General features: G+C 35.6%; 1 protein-coding gene across 18 annotated transcripts in view; it reads right to left on the bottom strand.

Moving 5' to 3' along the window:
• EIF4G3 (eukaryotic translation initiation factor 4 gamma 3) overlaps positions 1-15147 on the bottom strand; it is a 336337-nt gene that overhangs the window by 147182 nt on the left and 174008 nt on the right. For 9 of the 18 annotated variants that reach the window (XM_041768194.1, XM_041768199.1, XM_041768195.1 and 6 more), the window contains 3 exons: positions 10429-10524; positions 8911-9024; positions 5453-5485 (listed from right to left, as the gene is read on the bottom strand). In XM_041768194.1, coding sequence (XP_041624128.1) covers positions 5453-5485; positions 8911-9024; positions 10429-10524 — 243 coding nt within the window. The remainder of the gene's footprint in view (positions 1-5452; positions 5486-8910; positions 9025-10428; positions 10525-15147) is intronic. The other 9 variants (XM_041768205.1, XM_041768207.1, XM_041768208.1 and 6 more) reach the window with 3 other exon arrangements.

The following is a 15147-nucleotide window of genomic DNA, read 5'->3' as shown; positions in this document are numbered from 1 at the left end:
GAGTGTCCAACAGTCACTAGCCATATTTGATTATTTAAATTAAAATTAATTTAATCTTCAGTTGCATTGCACATTTCAAGTGGTCAATAGCCACATGTGGCTAGTAGCTACTATAGTGAATAGGGCAGACACGGAACATCACCACCACACAGAACATTCTATCAGACAGTAATGCTATGGAGAATTTTGTCAGATTGGAAAAAAAAAACAAAAACGTAAAATCCGTTCAGGAACAGTCTGATTATGATGTAGACTCTGAGAAATAGGCAACCTTGTTAGAATACTTCATTCATAGGTAAAAGTAGCTCAAAAAAGGGGGGAAAGACAGGCTGTGTCACTGCTAAGGAAAACTGACATTCACCAAGAACCTATTATGTGCCAGGGATTGTGAAGGCAGGTACTCTGATCCTCACAACACCATTAGGGAACAGGTACTGTATTGCAACACTTTAATATTTTATCATTTATGAGCATATTTTATCCATTTCTCAGATAAAAAACCTGAGGCTCAAAGTCAGTTTGTAGTAAAGCTAAGATTCCCAGTTAAGCTGACTCCCAATCTGTGTTTACTATCTCTGCTGTAACTCTACGAGACTTTGGTGAATAAGGTACCAGATAAAACTGCCCATGACTTACATTAAGCTCTGAAAAATCAAAGAGGACAGTCATAAGAGTGCATAAATGCTTTACAGATTTCCAAGTAATATCCACTAGACTCTGATATGCAAGGTCTGGCCCCAGAGGCAAGCCCTAAGCCTTCATTTATTTTACTTTCCAAATCTAAGAAACTGCCTAGAGCAATACAAATATTTCTCCAGCAGAAACTAAGACTTCAAATGTAACAGTACAACTTTGAGTGCAAAAACTTTTAAGGGTCAAAATGGGGGGAAAAAAATCAACATAAGGCAGCTGTTTTCTTTTAATCTTTTAGCAAAAAGAAGGAAACTACAACAGGAAAACAAGCAGTTTCAATGTTGCTTGCCACCAGGTAACATATTCCTTGCTGTGAAATACTATTAAGCTTTACAAAACTTTTGTTTACACTAAATCAAATTGTTTTGAATGTGGCATATTCTTCAACATTTGTGAATACTAACTGAACTAAAATCATGTATCAACACACTGCAAAAATGTTTTTGTTTTATGAACACTTTTAAATACCAATTCCCTGGTCTTTCTCAAAATGCAAAGACTATACAGCTATAGTATTTAACCAACACTTGATCTCTGTTATGAAACCCCAAAGTGACATAAGGACAGGAACACAAGTAACTTTAAACCACAACTACACAAATTTCAACTACTAAACATGAAATTACTAACACAAGCCAGAATCTACATTATACTAAGTGACTTGTTTTTACTTATGAGTGTACGTTCTGTTCTTTCAGTTTCTAATTACCTTGGGATTTTCAAACATCAGAGTAAAAATAGTTGACATATTTCTAAAGCCAAAGGTGTCTGTGTATAAAATTACTTAGTGCTTCTTCTTTTACCTTTGAAGAAAACTTTTATTCTAATCTGAAGCTTCCTTCAAGTTCCAAAATGCAAAAGGACATTCTAATCAATTAATGTGAAGAATCTCTGCAAAAGTCAAAAACTAATGGTACTAGAAGAAGACAAGGCAGACATAATTCTAACTGGAGAATGGTATCCCTGACTGGAGGGACTCAATAAGAGCTCTGGCTGGCCACACAGAAAGATATTCTAAATAAAAGTAGTTCCAAGTAATAATTCTATAACAGTTTCTTGGTGCTATTAAACTAAAAATACTACTATCTAAAATCTTACTTCATTTCAATTCAGTAATCTTCACTTTACAAAGAAGAAAAAATATATGTTCTAGATTACTAAACTGGACAACTGTGTTTTCATTTCACAAGCAATTAACTTATCTAAATAACAGTATTTTTTTCCTTTGTAATGTTATTATAGGAGGAACTATTAGTAAGCATTCACAAAAAGCTATGTATTTACTGTTGAATTTTAGAAACAACAATCATAGGAAACATCACCCAGCATCAAATGGTTATGTTAAAAAAAAATCAAAGCATAAAAGGATATATGATCAGCAAGGCAGCCACTGATGAACAATGCAATAAAGGAGAAAGGAAAGATCTACTGACTAAATCTAACTATTCAAAGCTAATTCTAACCCTTGATTTAATTCTTTCTGGCCAAAGAAAACAACTACAGATGATAAAACCATTTGTGCCTTCAATCCACAACAAACCAAAAATAACCTAGGACATCAAAAGTTTTTCCCCTTTAAAAACGTATTCTTGGTATACCATTCAATGTTTTTTTAATGTTTGTTCTCATTATACTAGTCTCTATCTACTATTTTGTTTTATAATACTGCTTTGTCTCAATGTCTCTATGAACCTCTACCTGACTTTCTTTCTTTCTGAGAGAGAGAGAGAGAGAGAGAGAGATGGAGAGGAGCAAAAAAAAAAAAAAAAAAAAAAAAAAAAAAACGGGAGAGTGAATCCCAAGCAGGCTCCATGCCCAGCCCAGAGCCCAACAAAGGGCTCCCTCTCACAAGCCTGAAATCATGACCTGAGCCAAAATCAAGAGTCAGATGCTTAACTGACTGAGCCACCCAGGTGCCCCTCTACATGACTTTAGATTTGAGAAGGCTGTCTTAAATGCAGACTTCAATCAGTAATTTTCAAATAGGAAATAGTATCACCTCCATATTGGCTATTTGGAAATGTACGCAGGTGTTTTTTTTTTTTTTTTAATTGTCACTAGGGGAATTCTACTGGCATTTAGAGTCCTAAGGTTGCTAAATGAAGTGCAATTTACAGGGAAGTTTTTCATAACCCAAAATGACAATACCTATTCCATAGTGAAACAAATCAAATTGGTCTGTACATCCATGGATACAGAAGAGCAAACTCTTCCTAACAATTTGCTCTATACCATGCCACTGCTTCAGCTAGCTCCTGCTCAGCAGTGCCACTTCAACCCCTAACCCCTCCCTCCTCTAGTTCTCCCCAGTAACAAATTACTGCTGCTGCCTCAACCAAAGTTATGTTTCCTTACTCACTTAATTCTCTTTGGTGTAATGAAAAAATTTTAACTGCTATTTAGTAAGGAGGAATGCCAAAGTAAATAGTAGCCAGCTACCTGAAGTTTTTGTATCCAAAAACAATGCTCTGGATTTATGCTGCATTTCAAGAACTAGTATCAAAAAGTAATTATTTCCTTGCTAATACAGAAGTAGTTAAGTATATACACATATGTAGTTTTTTTTAAAGATTTTATTTATTTATTCATGAGAGAGAGAGAGAGAGAGAGAGAGAGAGAGAGAAGCAGGCTCCACATAGGAAGCCTGATGTGGGACTCAATCCTGGGACTCTAGGATCACGCCCTGAGCCGAAGGCAGATGCTTAACCATTGAGCCACCAAGGCATCCCCGTATGTAATTTTTTTTATGGTTGAAACATACCATAATTTCACAAGCATCATCCCATAGCTAAATAAAGGACCAATCTGCCAATACTTTCTTAAGTCATATTACACAGGAAAAATGATTTCAGAATTGAAATCAACCTTTTCTCACAAAGACCCCTTTAAGTTTTCCTTTGTTTTTGGAATTTAAAGAAAAATAAAGTGTATCACAAACCTTTAGGCTCAGAAGAAAATTCTGAAAACAAACTTTCCTAAAAAAGACTATTTATAAAAGGTTTAAGTACAACACCCTTATTTGAGAACCACTGCAACTGAATACAAATTATAGAAACATTTAGCCTTATATGAAGGAGCTCAGATATTGTTTTTCTTAATCACTAGTTTCTTTCTACTCTGCTTCTAGAGCAGAGTTTCTCTGCTCCCAGGTTTCTCTGTTAGGACTATCTCTCTGGCTTGATTCCTAACTAAAATAAGCCTTACCTATATGACCCTTGACTAAATATTTTTTAAAATTTATAGTCAATCTTTTTACCTAAAGGCTTATCTTCTTTTTAACTATTAGTAATCTTATTCCATAGATTAGTACTATGTGCCAAACACTGTTAAACATTTTCTTTCAATTACCTCGTTTACTCTTCATATCAGTCCTAAGATGGGTACTAATACTGTCCCCATTTTACAGATGAGAAAACTGAGGCTGAGCCCAGTGAGTAACTTGCCTAAAATCACTCAGTTAATAAGGAAGAGTCAAACCTAGGTCTAGTTGACACCAAACCGCAAGCTCTTAAAGTACTTTAACAACACTATCTGTTGATACTAAAAAGTACGCAAATTTTGTTTTTTCGCCTAATCCAAAGAACTGCCCTCCCTTTCATAAAACCACATCTGAGTTCTGCAAAGTGTCTTTAGCAGAATTTGCTTGGCTTTTATACCGTCTAAATTGAAAAGACTTTAAGAAATAGAGCCTTGTATTAAACCAATGGTAGACAATGAAATTCTGCAATTAAACCATCTCCATTTACTCAATAAGAATTCTAACTATGATAATCACAGGTTAAACAATGGGTAACATTTCTCTCATTTTATCAAACCATACTAGATTGCATAATAGTATAAAAAATAGCTACTACTTATTGACTGCTTACTTTATGTCAGATGCCTAAAGAATCTCATCTCTAATATAGAGGGTATTTATCCCCACTTTACAAGGGAACTGGAGTTCAGAAAAAGATCTGCTTAACCTAATTGGTTACACAGTAAAGCTGGTAATATGAACCAGATCTGTAAGGCCTAGGCCCTTTCTACTGTGGCAGGAGAAAATGTCTTAGGACACTCTCTAAAAAGCTATTTGAAGGGAAAAACCCTGCAGGGCTTTTCTTTCCCCCAAACCACCTCTTCTACTATATTCCTGCTAAATAAATTAGTGTCAGCATACACACTTTCAAATTTTAATTTAATCAGTTACTTCATTTAAAAACAACAGGCTACAAATATTAAAATTAAATAAGGTATTTATTTTCTATGTATCCTGAGAATAATTCTATGCAGCAAATGAGTATGTATTACTGTTAATTTGATACTAGATCTAAGTTAGTAAACGAGATTAAGTGGTTTTAGAAATACTAATGCTGTTTTATACACATCAATACAAGTTACATCAGAATGTTAACAGAAAACCCTTAGAATGTTGCCTATTCCAGTTAAATTAAAACAATAGAGATATACACAAAATCTGTGAGAGCTTACTATATCTAAAATTTTTCAGGGTTCTCTAAATTCAGAGCAATTATTTTGGGGGGTAAAAACCACTCTATTATTTTTAAATTGTGCCATGAACAGAAGGGATAGGGTTTGTTAATAACAAAACGCTGTGAAATTAGTGAAGGACAAAAGAACAGAATCACAGGAGACTATGGCTACTCTTGCAGAGCACAGTTTGGGCAGTTCCCTGGAATGGCAGCATTCTAAGGGTCAGAAGCTACTAAAGCCCCCACCTATTGTTAAGGGTGATAGTGAAGGGGCAAGAGTACAGTACCTGGTGATGGGCAGGTCGAGGCCCCGCTGCAAACTGAGAAAAGGAGGGAAAACAAATACAAAAGGAAAGGCACAAAGAGTCAGAAACACCACAACAAAAACCAAATGTCACACAATATGCCAAAAGAAAAAAACCCACAAGAAAAAAAAAACACAAACAGTCAAAGCTTTGCTGCAGGACAGTGACAGACAGGTACTAAGATTCAACAGGTTAACACCACTACCAGGTATAGTTGCCATTTATCAGCTGGGAGAGAAACAGCTAAGCTGTTAGGCACATAAGGGTACCTCTCTGATAGGAATATTAAAAAAAATAATAAAAATAAAAAAATAAAGCAAAAGGAGGTTTGAAATACTAAGTGGTTATATTAAGACAAACAGGAAAAGGTCAAGGGTGCTTATGCAATTGATATAGCTGGAGAAAATAAGAAAAGTTTTTATATTACAAGAAATAGGAAGTAATTAAAATGTCCCACAGGAAATAAAAAATGTTAACAGGACTGATTTCAAATTTACTTAAGTTTAATGGGGTATCTCACACATGAAATGGAAATTTCAGTATCTTCCTTTATTTCTTAAAGAATAAAATTTCATTTATATATCTATAAATATACAGGCATATTTATAATATATAAACATGTATTTAAATATATACATAACTATATATTTAAATACAATTAACTAGTAAAGTATAATATTAGCATACTAAAGCAAATAGCTGGTAATGAACATCACTCTCTAACATGATTAATCAAAGTGGTACTATTACAAGCTTAAGAAGAAGAGTGAAAGAACTCAAATTTCTATATACAACAGCATAACACTGTCCATATGTACCTACTGCTATCTGATAAGGATAATAAAAACAACAGAAAATATATAAATCCTTAGCCCAATACAGTGCTTGAAAGCAGGTAATACATACTCCAACTCTCCCTTTCCCTAACTTACAATGAAAGAAAAAGCTTTCTACCAACAAAATTTTTAAAATACTAAACCTCTAAGATCACCTAATTCTTCATCACTTCCAATGTGATTTCACTAAAAAGGACAGAGAAAAACTATTTGGGACATAGTGTCATGTACTGGCTACTAATTAACTATCAAAATGTTAACCACCCTCTTTTAATAGTGAAAAGAAAATATTTACAAAGCAGTAGTAAACACAAACCACACAGGGCATTAACATAACACGTTTAAGAAACTAAAATATGTCTTCAGTTGTTTGATTTGCTAGAGAGCCTTCTGTCAACTCACACTACAGGTGAATCAGACTGAAGATTAACTAAGAAACAATCCCTCACACTCAGAACTTCTGAGTTACATGCAAGAGATGTGGAATTATTTCCCCAACTGCCATTATTTCATATAAATAATTTTCAACAAACTGCAGTGGAGCACATACCATAAGATAGGAGTTTTCTGCTGACGACTGCTTTATTAAGAATTCATCTTAGAAGCTAAAGTATTACCTATTTTTCAAGTAATGAAATGTGTCTTAAAAACAATCCAAAGTTATTCAGCATAACTGAATGTGATTACAGTTTGTTAGGTCAGCCATTTTATTTGCTAACTATTGTAAAAGAGATTTTCAGAATGATGATAAGGACAGCTATACTTCGTGCAAAATATTTTCTCTTCATAGAAACTGAGGTCTTATATTTTCAGTTTTCCAATTATGAAAAGAAAACAGATCATACCTCTACCATGGACATCAAGTTTCAAGAATAGGCAATATCACCCATGTGGTATGAAAGTAGGGGGTGGAAGTGAGATGTCTCTTCATGACACTTTTGAAGAAAATGGGAGAGAAGGGCCATGTTAAAAAATTAACCTGAATATAGCAGTACCTGTCTTATCACTGTTCCACAGAAAGGTGCCATTTCTAAGGCTCTAAAATAAAAGTTGCAACTTCATATACTTGGAAGGTTCCAGTCAAAAGAGAACTTTCTATGAGCAAGAGGAGTACCTTATAAAGTTACACATATATTAAACAACAACAACAACAACAACACAAGTTAGTGGGAAAGTACCCTAGTCTATTTTGCACTAGTCACCATTGGCTATTGAGCTTTCCACTTGGAATGACAACAATCTTAATCCTAGGGTAACTGTAAGCAACAGAACAAACTGTAGTCGCTGCTGGCTCATATTAAAAATAGAAACTTTTTTTTTTTAAGGGGTCTTTAAGATGGTGAGGACTGTAGGTATTAAGGAAAGCAGCCTTCTGTGAACTTGAATCGAATGTTAATGCCACCCACCCACCAACCCACTCACTCTTCTGTGCAGTTGGCAACAGGGCATGGCCAACATAACACTGATGTATCTTTGGTACTCGGCACCACAAAATATAACCAGTAGATACAGGTTACTGCAAAATCCAAACTGTTCTCCCTCTTCCAATTAGGCATTTAATAGCTATTTTGGAGGCTATTTAAAAATAAACTATTGTTTAAAGAGTTCCAGTACAACCAGAAAATGGAATAGAGAGGTAGCTAGCTAATCAGTACCTTTTTGCTTTTAAACAAGATTTTCAATAATGTGACTTAGTAAGATACTATACATCAAGTAGAAATATGGACACAAAGATAACCTGAAAGAGGGAGTGGGAACACTTGAAGCCACTTGGATTGCAAAGGCAGCTGTCCAGGGAAGAACAGAATAGCCTAAACTGTGCAATTGCCAATGGCCCATTAATGCAGAAATAGAATGGAGTAAGCTTTAGCTGCTCTACAAGCCATGGGAAGGGTCCCTTCCTTAGTGCAACAGCTTACCTCTCCTCACCAGTTGGGATAGCTGTGGGATGGATGAGACTAGACTATGGCAACTTGGGATGTAAAAGAAAATGCAATCCTGTCAAATTTCATATCCCAACTTCACCCTCCCAGCACCAACACAAATGAAATAAAGAAAACTTGACCCAAAACAACAAGCAAGAGTAGTCCAGGGTTTGCTAGTCTTGCACTTGTTTTGGGATATGTAATGGAATGTTATGTGTGTGGTTTTTAGTAATGGGGGTGGTAATGGTCACTAGCAGAGCAGATGGCAAAAATTGCATAGAGGATAGTATCTGAAGAGTTTATGACCACAGAAAAATGGCTGACAACTACAGACAATTTCCTCTTTGATATTCAATTATAAAATGGAAAGAGGGAAAAAGAGCCTTAAAATTTATCTTTTAAAATCAAATTTTCTGAAAGGGATATCCCTCTTCAAGTTTAAAATAAAGAAAAATCTAAGTCCCAAATTACTCCTGTCTAATTCCCAATCAAGAGGACCCACCCAATTTGTTATTCTTTTCCCACTATGCCTGGCAGAAACTGCCATGCTAGCTTAGACTTTCAGAGAAGAAGCAATCAAAGCATTTCTGTTCATCAGCCAATAAATGGATGTGGTCAAAAATAATGAGTGCCAGAGGCACCACTGCCTGCAAGAAGTACAGTTTGTTATATTGCTTACAATGCAGTATTTTATCCAGCCTCTTCCAGCCAAGGACCTGTAAACGGGAGTCTGTTCCAAAACCTTCCTCCTCTTCCAGTTGTCTGTGCAATGTATTGGCACTGTTCTGCTGGGCTGTCAAAAAAACTGGTTTAGAGATGCAGCTCTTCAGTCAGGTTTTGCGCCAGTTCTAACCATGTAAATTTCTTTTCTTTCAATAATTATAAAAGGGAGAAGGGGATGAAGAGGGCCATAGAATTCTTTGCAATAAGAGCTTACCATAATGTCCCATGTTTAATGACTAGAAGCAGGGCCTATCTAAATTAATCTGGTGAGATCTCAGGCCCACTCCAAGTAGTCAAGTATCCACATCCCCAAACCACTCTCAGAATACAACTTGCATCAGATATATCTTGTTGATCATTTCAGAAAAAAAAAAAAAAAAAAAAAGACAAGCAAACAAGCAACTAGGACCAAAGTCCCACCTCTTTAGAAAGGTTCTTCTACCCCCTGGGGAGAACAAAGATCTAAGAGTAGGTATTGGAGAAGAGGGCAATAGGGAAAAGGAAGACAGGAAGAGGGTAAGAAAGAGATTACAATTTGGTGCAGTCCATGATCTCTAGTTCTTTGAGCAATCTTTAATACATTTCAACATTTCTCAGTTCATGCATAAAACCAAATGAAGAGGAGCTAATGCAATGAAAATACCCCTATACTACAGGCAAAAAAGCACGGGTGGGGAACCAAAAGAAGATACCTGTATTCTGAGGAAAACACAAAGCTGAGACACAAGTAGGAATGTGAGATACAATGTGAGATGTTACAGAAGCACTTTCTGGCAAAAACTAGTCATGCAGGGAAGGAAACGACGTTCTAAGGAATGGACAGCTGAAGCCACTAAATACTTTCGTAAAACAGAAGGATGAACCTTGAGTAAATTCTCAGTTTTGCAATATTTATTGCAATCCATGTAAAGGATGAGCAAAGAGGATGATAACATTTTAATTTGTATGACAATTTATTTACTATCTGAAAAAATGAATACACCATTGGTGTATTTCATGCATATGTCCAAACTATCAAATGGTTAGAACTGATCTAGTGACACCGATTCAGAAATCTTACTTCCCAAACCACTGAAATTTGAGAATCTAAATAATAAAATTTACTTTTAAAATCACTGTGCTTTACTCTCCTCCTGAATTTTGAACAGTACAACAAATTAAGAGCTGAAATGAACTTGAATGCAACCAGATTTTTTTTTTAAAAAATCATGCCACAGAAAAGTAAAAGAAGATAAAAAGCTCCATTTCTTCTTTTTTTCAATAAATTTTAAGTATTACTATATTAAAAATCTGAAAATGCAATGCTAACCAATAATCATAAATAAATAAATAATCAATCAATCAATCAATCAATCAATCAATCCTTGGGAAAAAATTTTCAAAAACAAGTAAAAATTTTAGCCAAAGGAACCTAAGCTACTAAAAACAAACTTAAATGGAAACCATTGTCTAGAACAAGCTTCTGCTTACTTACCGGAGAACGGGTCTGAGGTTGTGAATTCATTGTCTGAGGGGCTTGAGGGTATACCAACGTGGTTGGACCTGCATTCTGTCCAGAGGGATATGGGGTCTGTCAAAAGGAAAAAAATGGCAAGAACATTATCATATATTGAATATATATGGCATGGTAACTCGAAGTATTAAAAAGAAATTTATAGAAATATTTACTAGTGTGGTTCACAGCTCTACTTTTAAAAATTTATCTTTACTACTATATGCAGTAATTCAGAATCACAACAACATTTTTTAAAGGTTACCTTAAACCTCCTGATAAGGAGACATCTGCAAGCCAATAACCTAAGAACAATGATTTGATAACTGAAGTACAGAGAGCACTCACTGTCAATTCATCTATTTCTGAAACGGACAGAACATGCCACAAACAAAATCAAACATGGCTGAGAGAACTTGTGACTGCTGTGGTGAGCTTTCCAAAGTACCTACAAGCAAAGAAAACCATTGAGGAAGATGAAGATATCCCAGAGCCAGATTAGCAGTTCACTAAGTTAACCACTATACTACTGCTATTCTCTTCCCCTGTTTACATTTTAATTCTTTTACGTGACAACTTTTTTTTACATAAAAATCTACAGTCAATAAGAACTTTAGATAAAACCATGGGATAAGTGGCATTATGTACTAACTTACCATAGGTTTTCTGAAAATAAGAGAATAAGCTTTTTTTTTTTTTTTTTTTTAGATTTTATTTATTCATTCATGAGACACACACAGACAGGCAGAGACAAAGGGAGAGGGAGAAGCAGGCTCCCTCTAGGGAGCTCTATTCAGGACTCCATCCACGGACCCCAGGATCATGCTGTGAGCTGAAGGCAAACAATCACTGAGCCACCCAGATCTCCCAAATGTATAAGCTTTTCATTATGAAGCCATGTAAAATACTAGAGACTAATAGTCTATATGTTACTGCTCCAGAAAAAATAAAAATAAAAAAGCAAAAAACTTGTAACATGTTTAAAATTAAATACTGGCAATAGCCATAGACACAGAATCAGAGGATCTGGCTTCAAATCCTAACAACTGCCACTTACCTGGGTAAGTAATTTATCTTGCCCACGTATATAAAAAAAAAAACTAATCTACCTCATAAGGAAGGTGCTAAGATTAAATGAGGTAAAAATTAATTACCATACGATCGCCTTTTAATTACCACAGTGCTAATTTTACAAATGAAATCAAAGGTCAGAAAATTTGAGTGTTGGGCACCTGGGTGGCTTAGTTATAGTAGAGTGTCCAACTCTTGATTTTGGCTCAGGTTGTGATCTCATGGGTCAAGAAATTGAGTCTGCTTAGGATTCTCTCCCTCTACCCCCTTCAGCCACTCATGAGCTTTTCTCTCTCTCTCCCTCTCAAATAAATAAATGAATCTTAAAAAAAAAAAAAAGAAAGAAAATTCAAGTATCTTACCCAAGGTAACTAAGTAAAAGGTATTTCTAGAAAATACTCCAATTTTGACTTAAAAGAAAATTCTACAACTTTTTGTCATCTGTTGACCATTTAGTGATAGTTCAGCTGGGATTAACAATTTAAAGCAAATGTCTGACGGGTGACTGGCTGGCTCAGTTGATGGAACATGTGACTTTTGATATTAAGAGACATGAGTTCAAGCACCAAATCAGGGGCAGAGAGTCATTAAAAAAATAAATCTTTAGAGCGAATGTTTAAAAAGTTCATCAAAACTTTTTTTTTTAATTCATGATAGACGGGGGGGGGGGGGGGGGGGGGGGGGACAAAGACACAGGCAGAGGGAGAAGCAGGCTCCATTCCAGGAGCCCGATGCGGGACTCGATCCTGGGACTCCAGGACTGCGCCCCGGGCCAAAGGCAGGCGCTAAACCACTGAACCACCCAGGGATCCTCCATCAAAACTTTTAAACGATGAAAACAAAACAAAATTAATGGAAAAAAAAAACAACTTCATACTGGACAGAGAGGATAATTTCCAATCTTTCAACATAATAACCTTATACTCATCTCTATAACCAACAATAAGGCTCCATATCAGGTTAATATTCCTTTTCACTGTAGGTGTACTAAATCTGGCCACAAACTGAAAATTCGGACAGCAAGTATCTCACATTTATTAAACAGGTGATAACTGCTTCAAATACAACCCAAAAGTATTCACAGATTTCTCACCAAAGATAGTTTTTAAAAGTACTGTTTAAAACACGAAGTTTTCACAAGTATGTATTCACAAACTCAAACTCTGGAAGGCTGGATGGAGGTTGACTATTTCAACTTAAAGTTAACTTTCTAATTCAAGTTAACTGTTTCAACTTAAGTGAGGAAAATGGATTTCTTACCAACTCTGGCTGTAAAGTATTTCATCAAATTCGATTATGATATTTTGATATAGGTGTAAAACACAGCACTAATTTCAATCTTTATCAAATTAAACAAAGAGATCAAATGTTAAGAAAATCTATTCTCCATGGTAAGGCTCATTGGTTTTAGGAAATCTTGACACTTTATTCTCAATATTTAGTGATGTTGGTTGAAGCGTAAGCTTCTGAATATCAAGATACTAAATACAACATTCAGATGTATAACTTCTAAAATCATACAGAAATGTTCTTTCTATCCTTCAAGAAGTTAGGTGACAATTTTGTCCTCCCACAGCTAGAGCACTACAGAAAGGAAAAGTAGATCATTTTTGTTTTCAGAGTTGATAGTAAATATATACACAATGGCCATATTTGACCTTATTTAAAATTTTCACTAATATTTTCAACACTGAAGCCATATAAAGGCAACATGTCTACAATTAACTGGGGGGAAAAAAGGCACATGAATTACCATTCAAGCACAAGTCCTTTCATTAGGTAATAGCACTATTCCTGGCAACACATATAGCTGGTTCTCTGTCAATACTGGCACCACTTCATTGCTCTTAAAATGATTACTAATAGAAGAATTTCTTTTCCTTCAGCTTGAAGTTACTATTTTAAACAGATCAAAAATAATCAAATACTACTTCTACTCAATTATATTGATGCCAAGAGTGGACTCACATTCTACAAGAGCAGTTTCACCTAAACACAAAGCATAATATCTGATGAAAGCTGCACACAGAAGTGATTTTACTTGCACAACTTATGCCATTGTGCCATTAGCGATACAGAATTTTATTTTATTTTTTAATTTAATTTTATTTATTTATGATAGGCACACAGTGAGAGAGAGAGAGGCAGAGACATAGGCAGAGGGAGAAGCAGGCTCCATGCACTGGGAGCCTGACGTGAGACTCGATCCCGAGTCTCCAGGACCGCGCCCTGGGCCAAAGGCAGGCGCCAAACCGCTGCGCCACCCAGGGATCCCGATACAGAATTTTAATAGAAGCACTGATAAAGGAATTTTGACCATAGCTAACTTAGCTTTCTCTCAGAGGATCATCCCACTCTTTGTGGCTGGTTTTAGAAATTTCTTAGAGATGATATAACTTGTACCTGTTGATGCTACAAAGAGTACAATTGTGAAAGATGCATCTAGGTTTTTCTCTCTCCTCTCCACATGCAATGACATGATTTATGAAGTTTATTAAGTCATTCTGGAATAACTTGCTTAATATACTACCATACTTGATGAAAAATACTACAAGTATTTGAACAGGAATATTCTACAGACATGTTTCATAATATCAAATAAATAGAGAAGTAGGGACAAATCAAGAAAGTATCATTTCAGTAGCCATCAGAGGCTTTTTTTTTTTAAGATTTTATTTATTTACTCATGAGAGACATACACAGAGAGAGAGAGAGATAGAGAGAGAGAGAGAGAGGCAGAGACACAGGCAGAGGGAGAAACAGGCCCCATGCAGGGAGCCCAACGATGGACTCTATCCCAGGTCCCCAGGATCACGCCCTGGGCTGAAGGCAGCGCTAAACCGCTGAGCCACCCGGGCTGCCCAAGTCATCAGAGGTTTTGTTTGCACTTTCTCAAAGATATTACAAAGACTTACTTATGAAAGTATATGTATATACATGAATTATTATTTAAACTGCCAAGTTTATAAGCATTACAGACTTGCATTCTCATTTTTTATGTTTCAGTGAAACTTCCTTTGGAAGTCAATGAGCCCTTTTAATACTTGGAGAAATAAGAACACAAGAGTAACAACAAAAACTAGCAAATGGTGTTAACTGACAAACTGTTAGCAGAATGCCAATAAAGATAAGCCAACAAAAACAGTTTCTTTGATGCAGACATAACCTTTAAGTCCAAAATAACTATTTAAGAAACAGTGATTGGGGGGCACCTGAGTGGTTCAGGTAGTGATCCGGGGGTCCTGGGATCAAATCCCACATTGGGCTCCCCACAGGGAACCTGCCTCTCTCTCTGCCTATGTCTCTGCCTCTGTGTGTCTCTCATGAATAAATAAATAAAATCTTAAAAAAAGAAAGAAAAAAAAGAAAGAAAGAAAGAAAGAAAGAAAGAGTGATTTGGGTAATTAAAGATAAAAATTTGAGGGTAAGTTCCATTATAAGACAGAATCCACTAACATAGCATCTTAGGTCCAGATATGATGGCTTTTAAAAACTATGAATATAAAAAAAAAACTATGAATATATGAAGAAAAACAATAAGGATTTCCAATTTTTACAATATAATACAATGGACTCAGGCCAACAAAAGTAATTTTAACAAGGGGTGCCTGAATGGTTCAGTTGATTAAG

Source organism: Vulpes lagopus, chromosome 8 (genome assembly GCF_018345385.1).
Source record: "Vulpes lagopus strain Blue_001 chromosome 8, ASM1834538v1, whole genome shotgun sequence".
Taxonomy (NCBI): domain Eukaryota; kingdom Metazoa; phylum Chordata; class Mammalia; order Carnivora; family Canidae; genus Vulpes; species Vulpes lagopus.
This window is presented reverse-complemented; position numbering and strand designations above follow the sequence as displayed.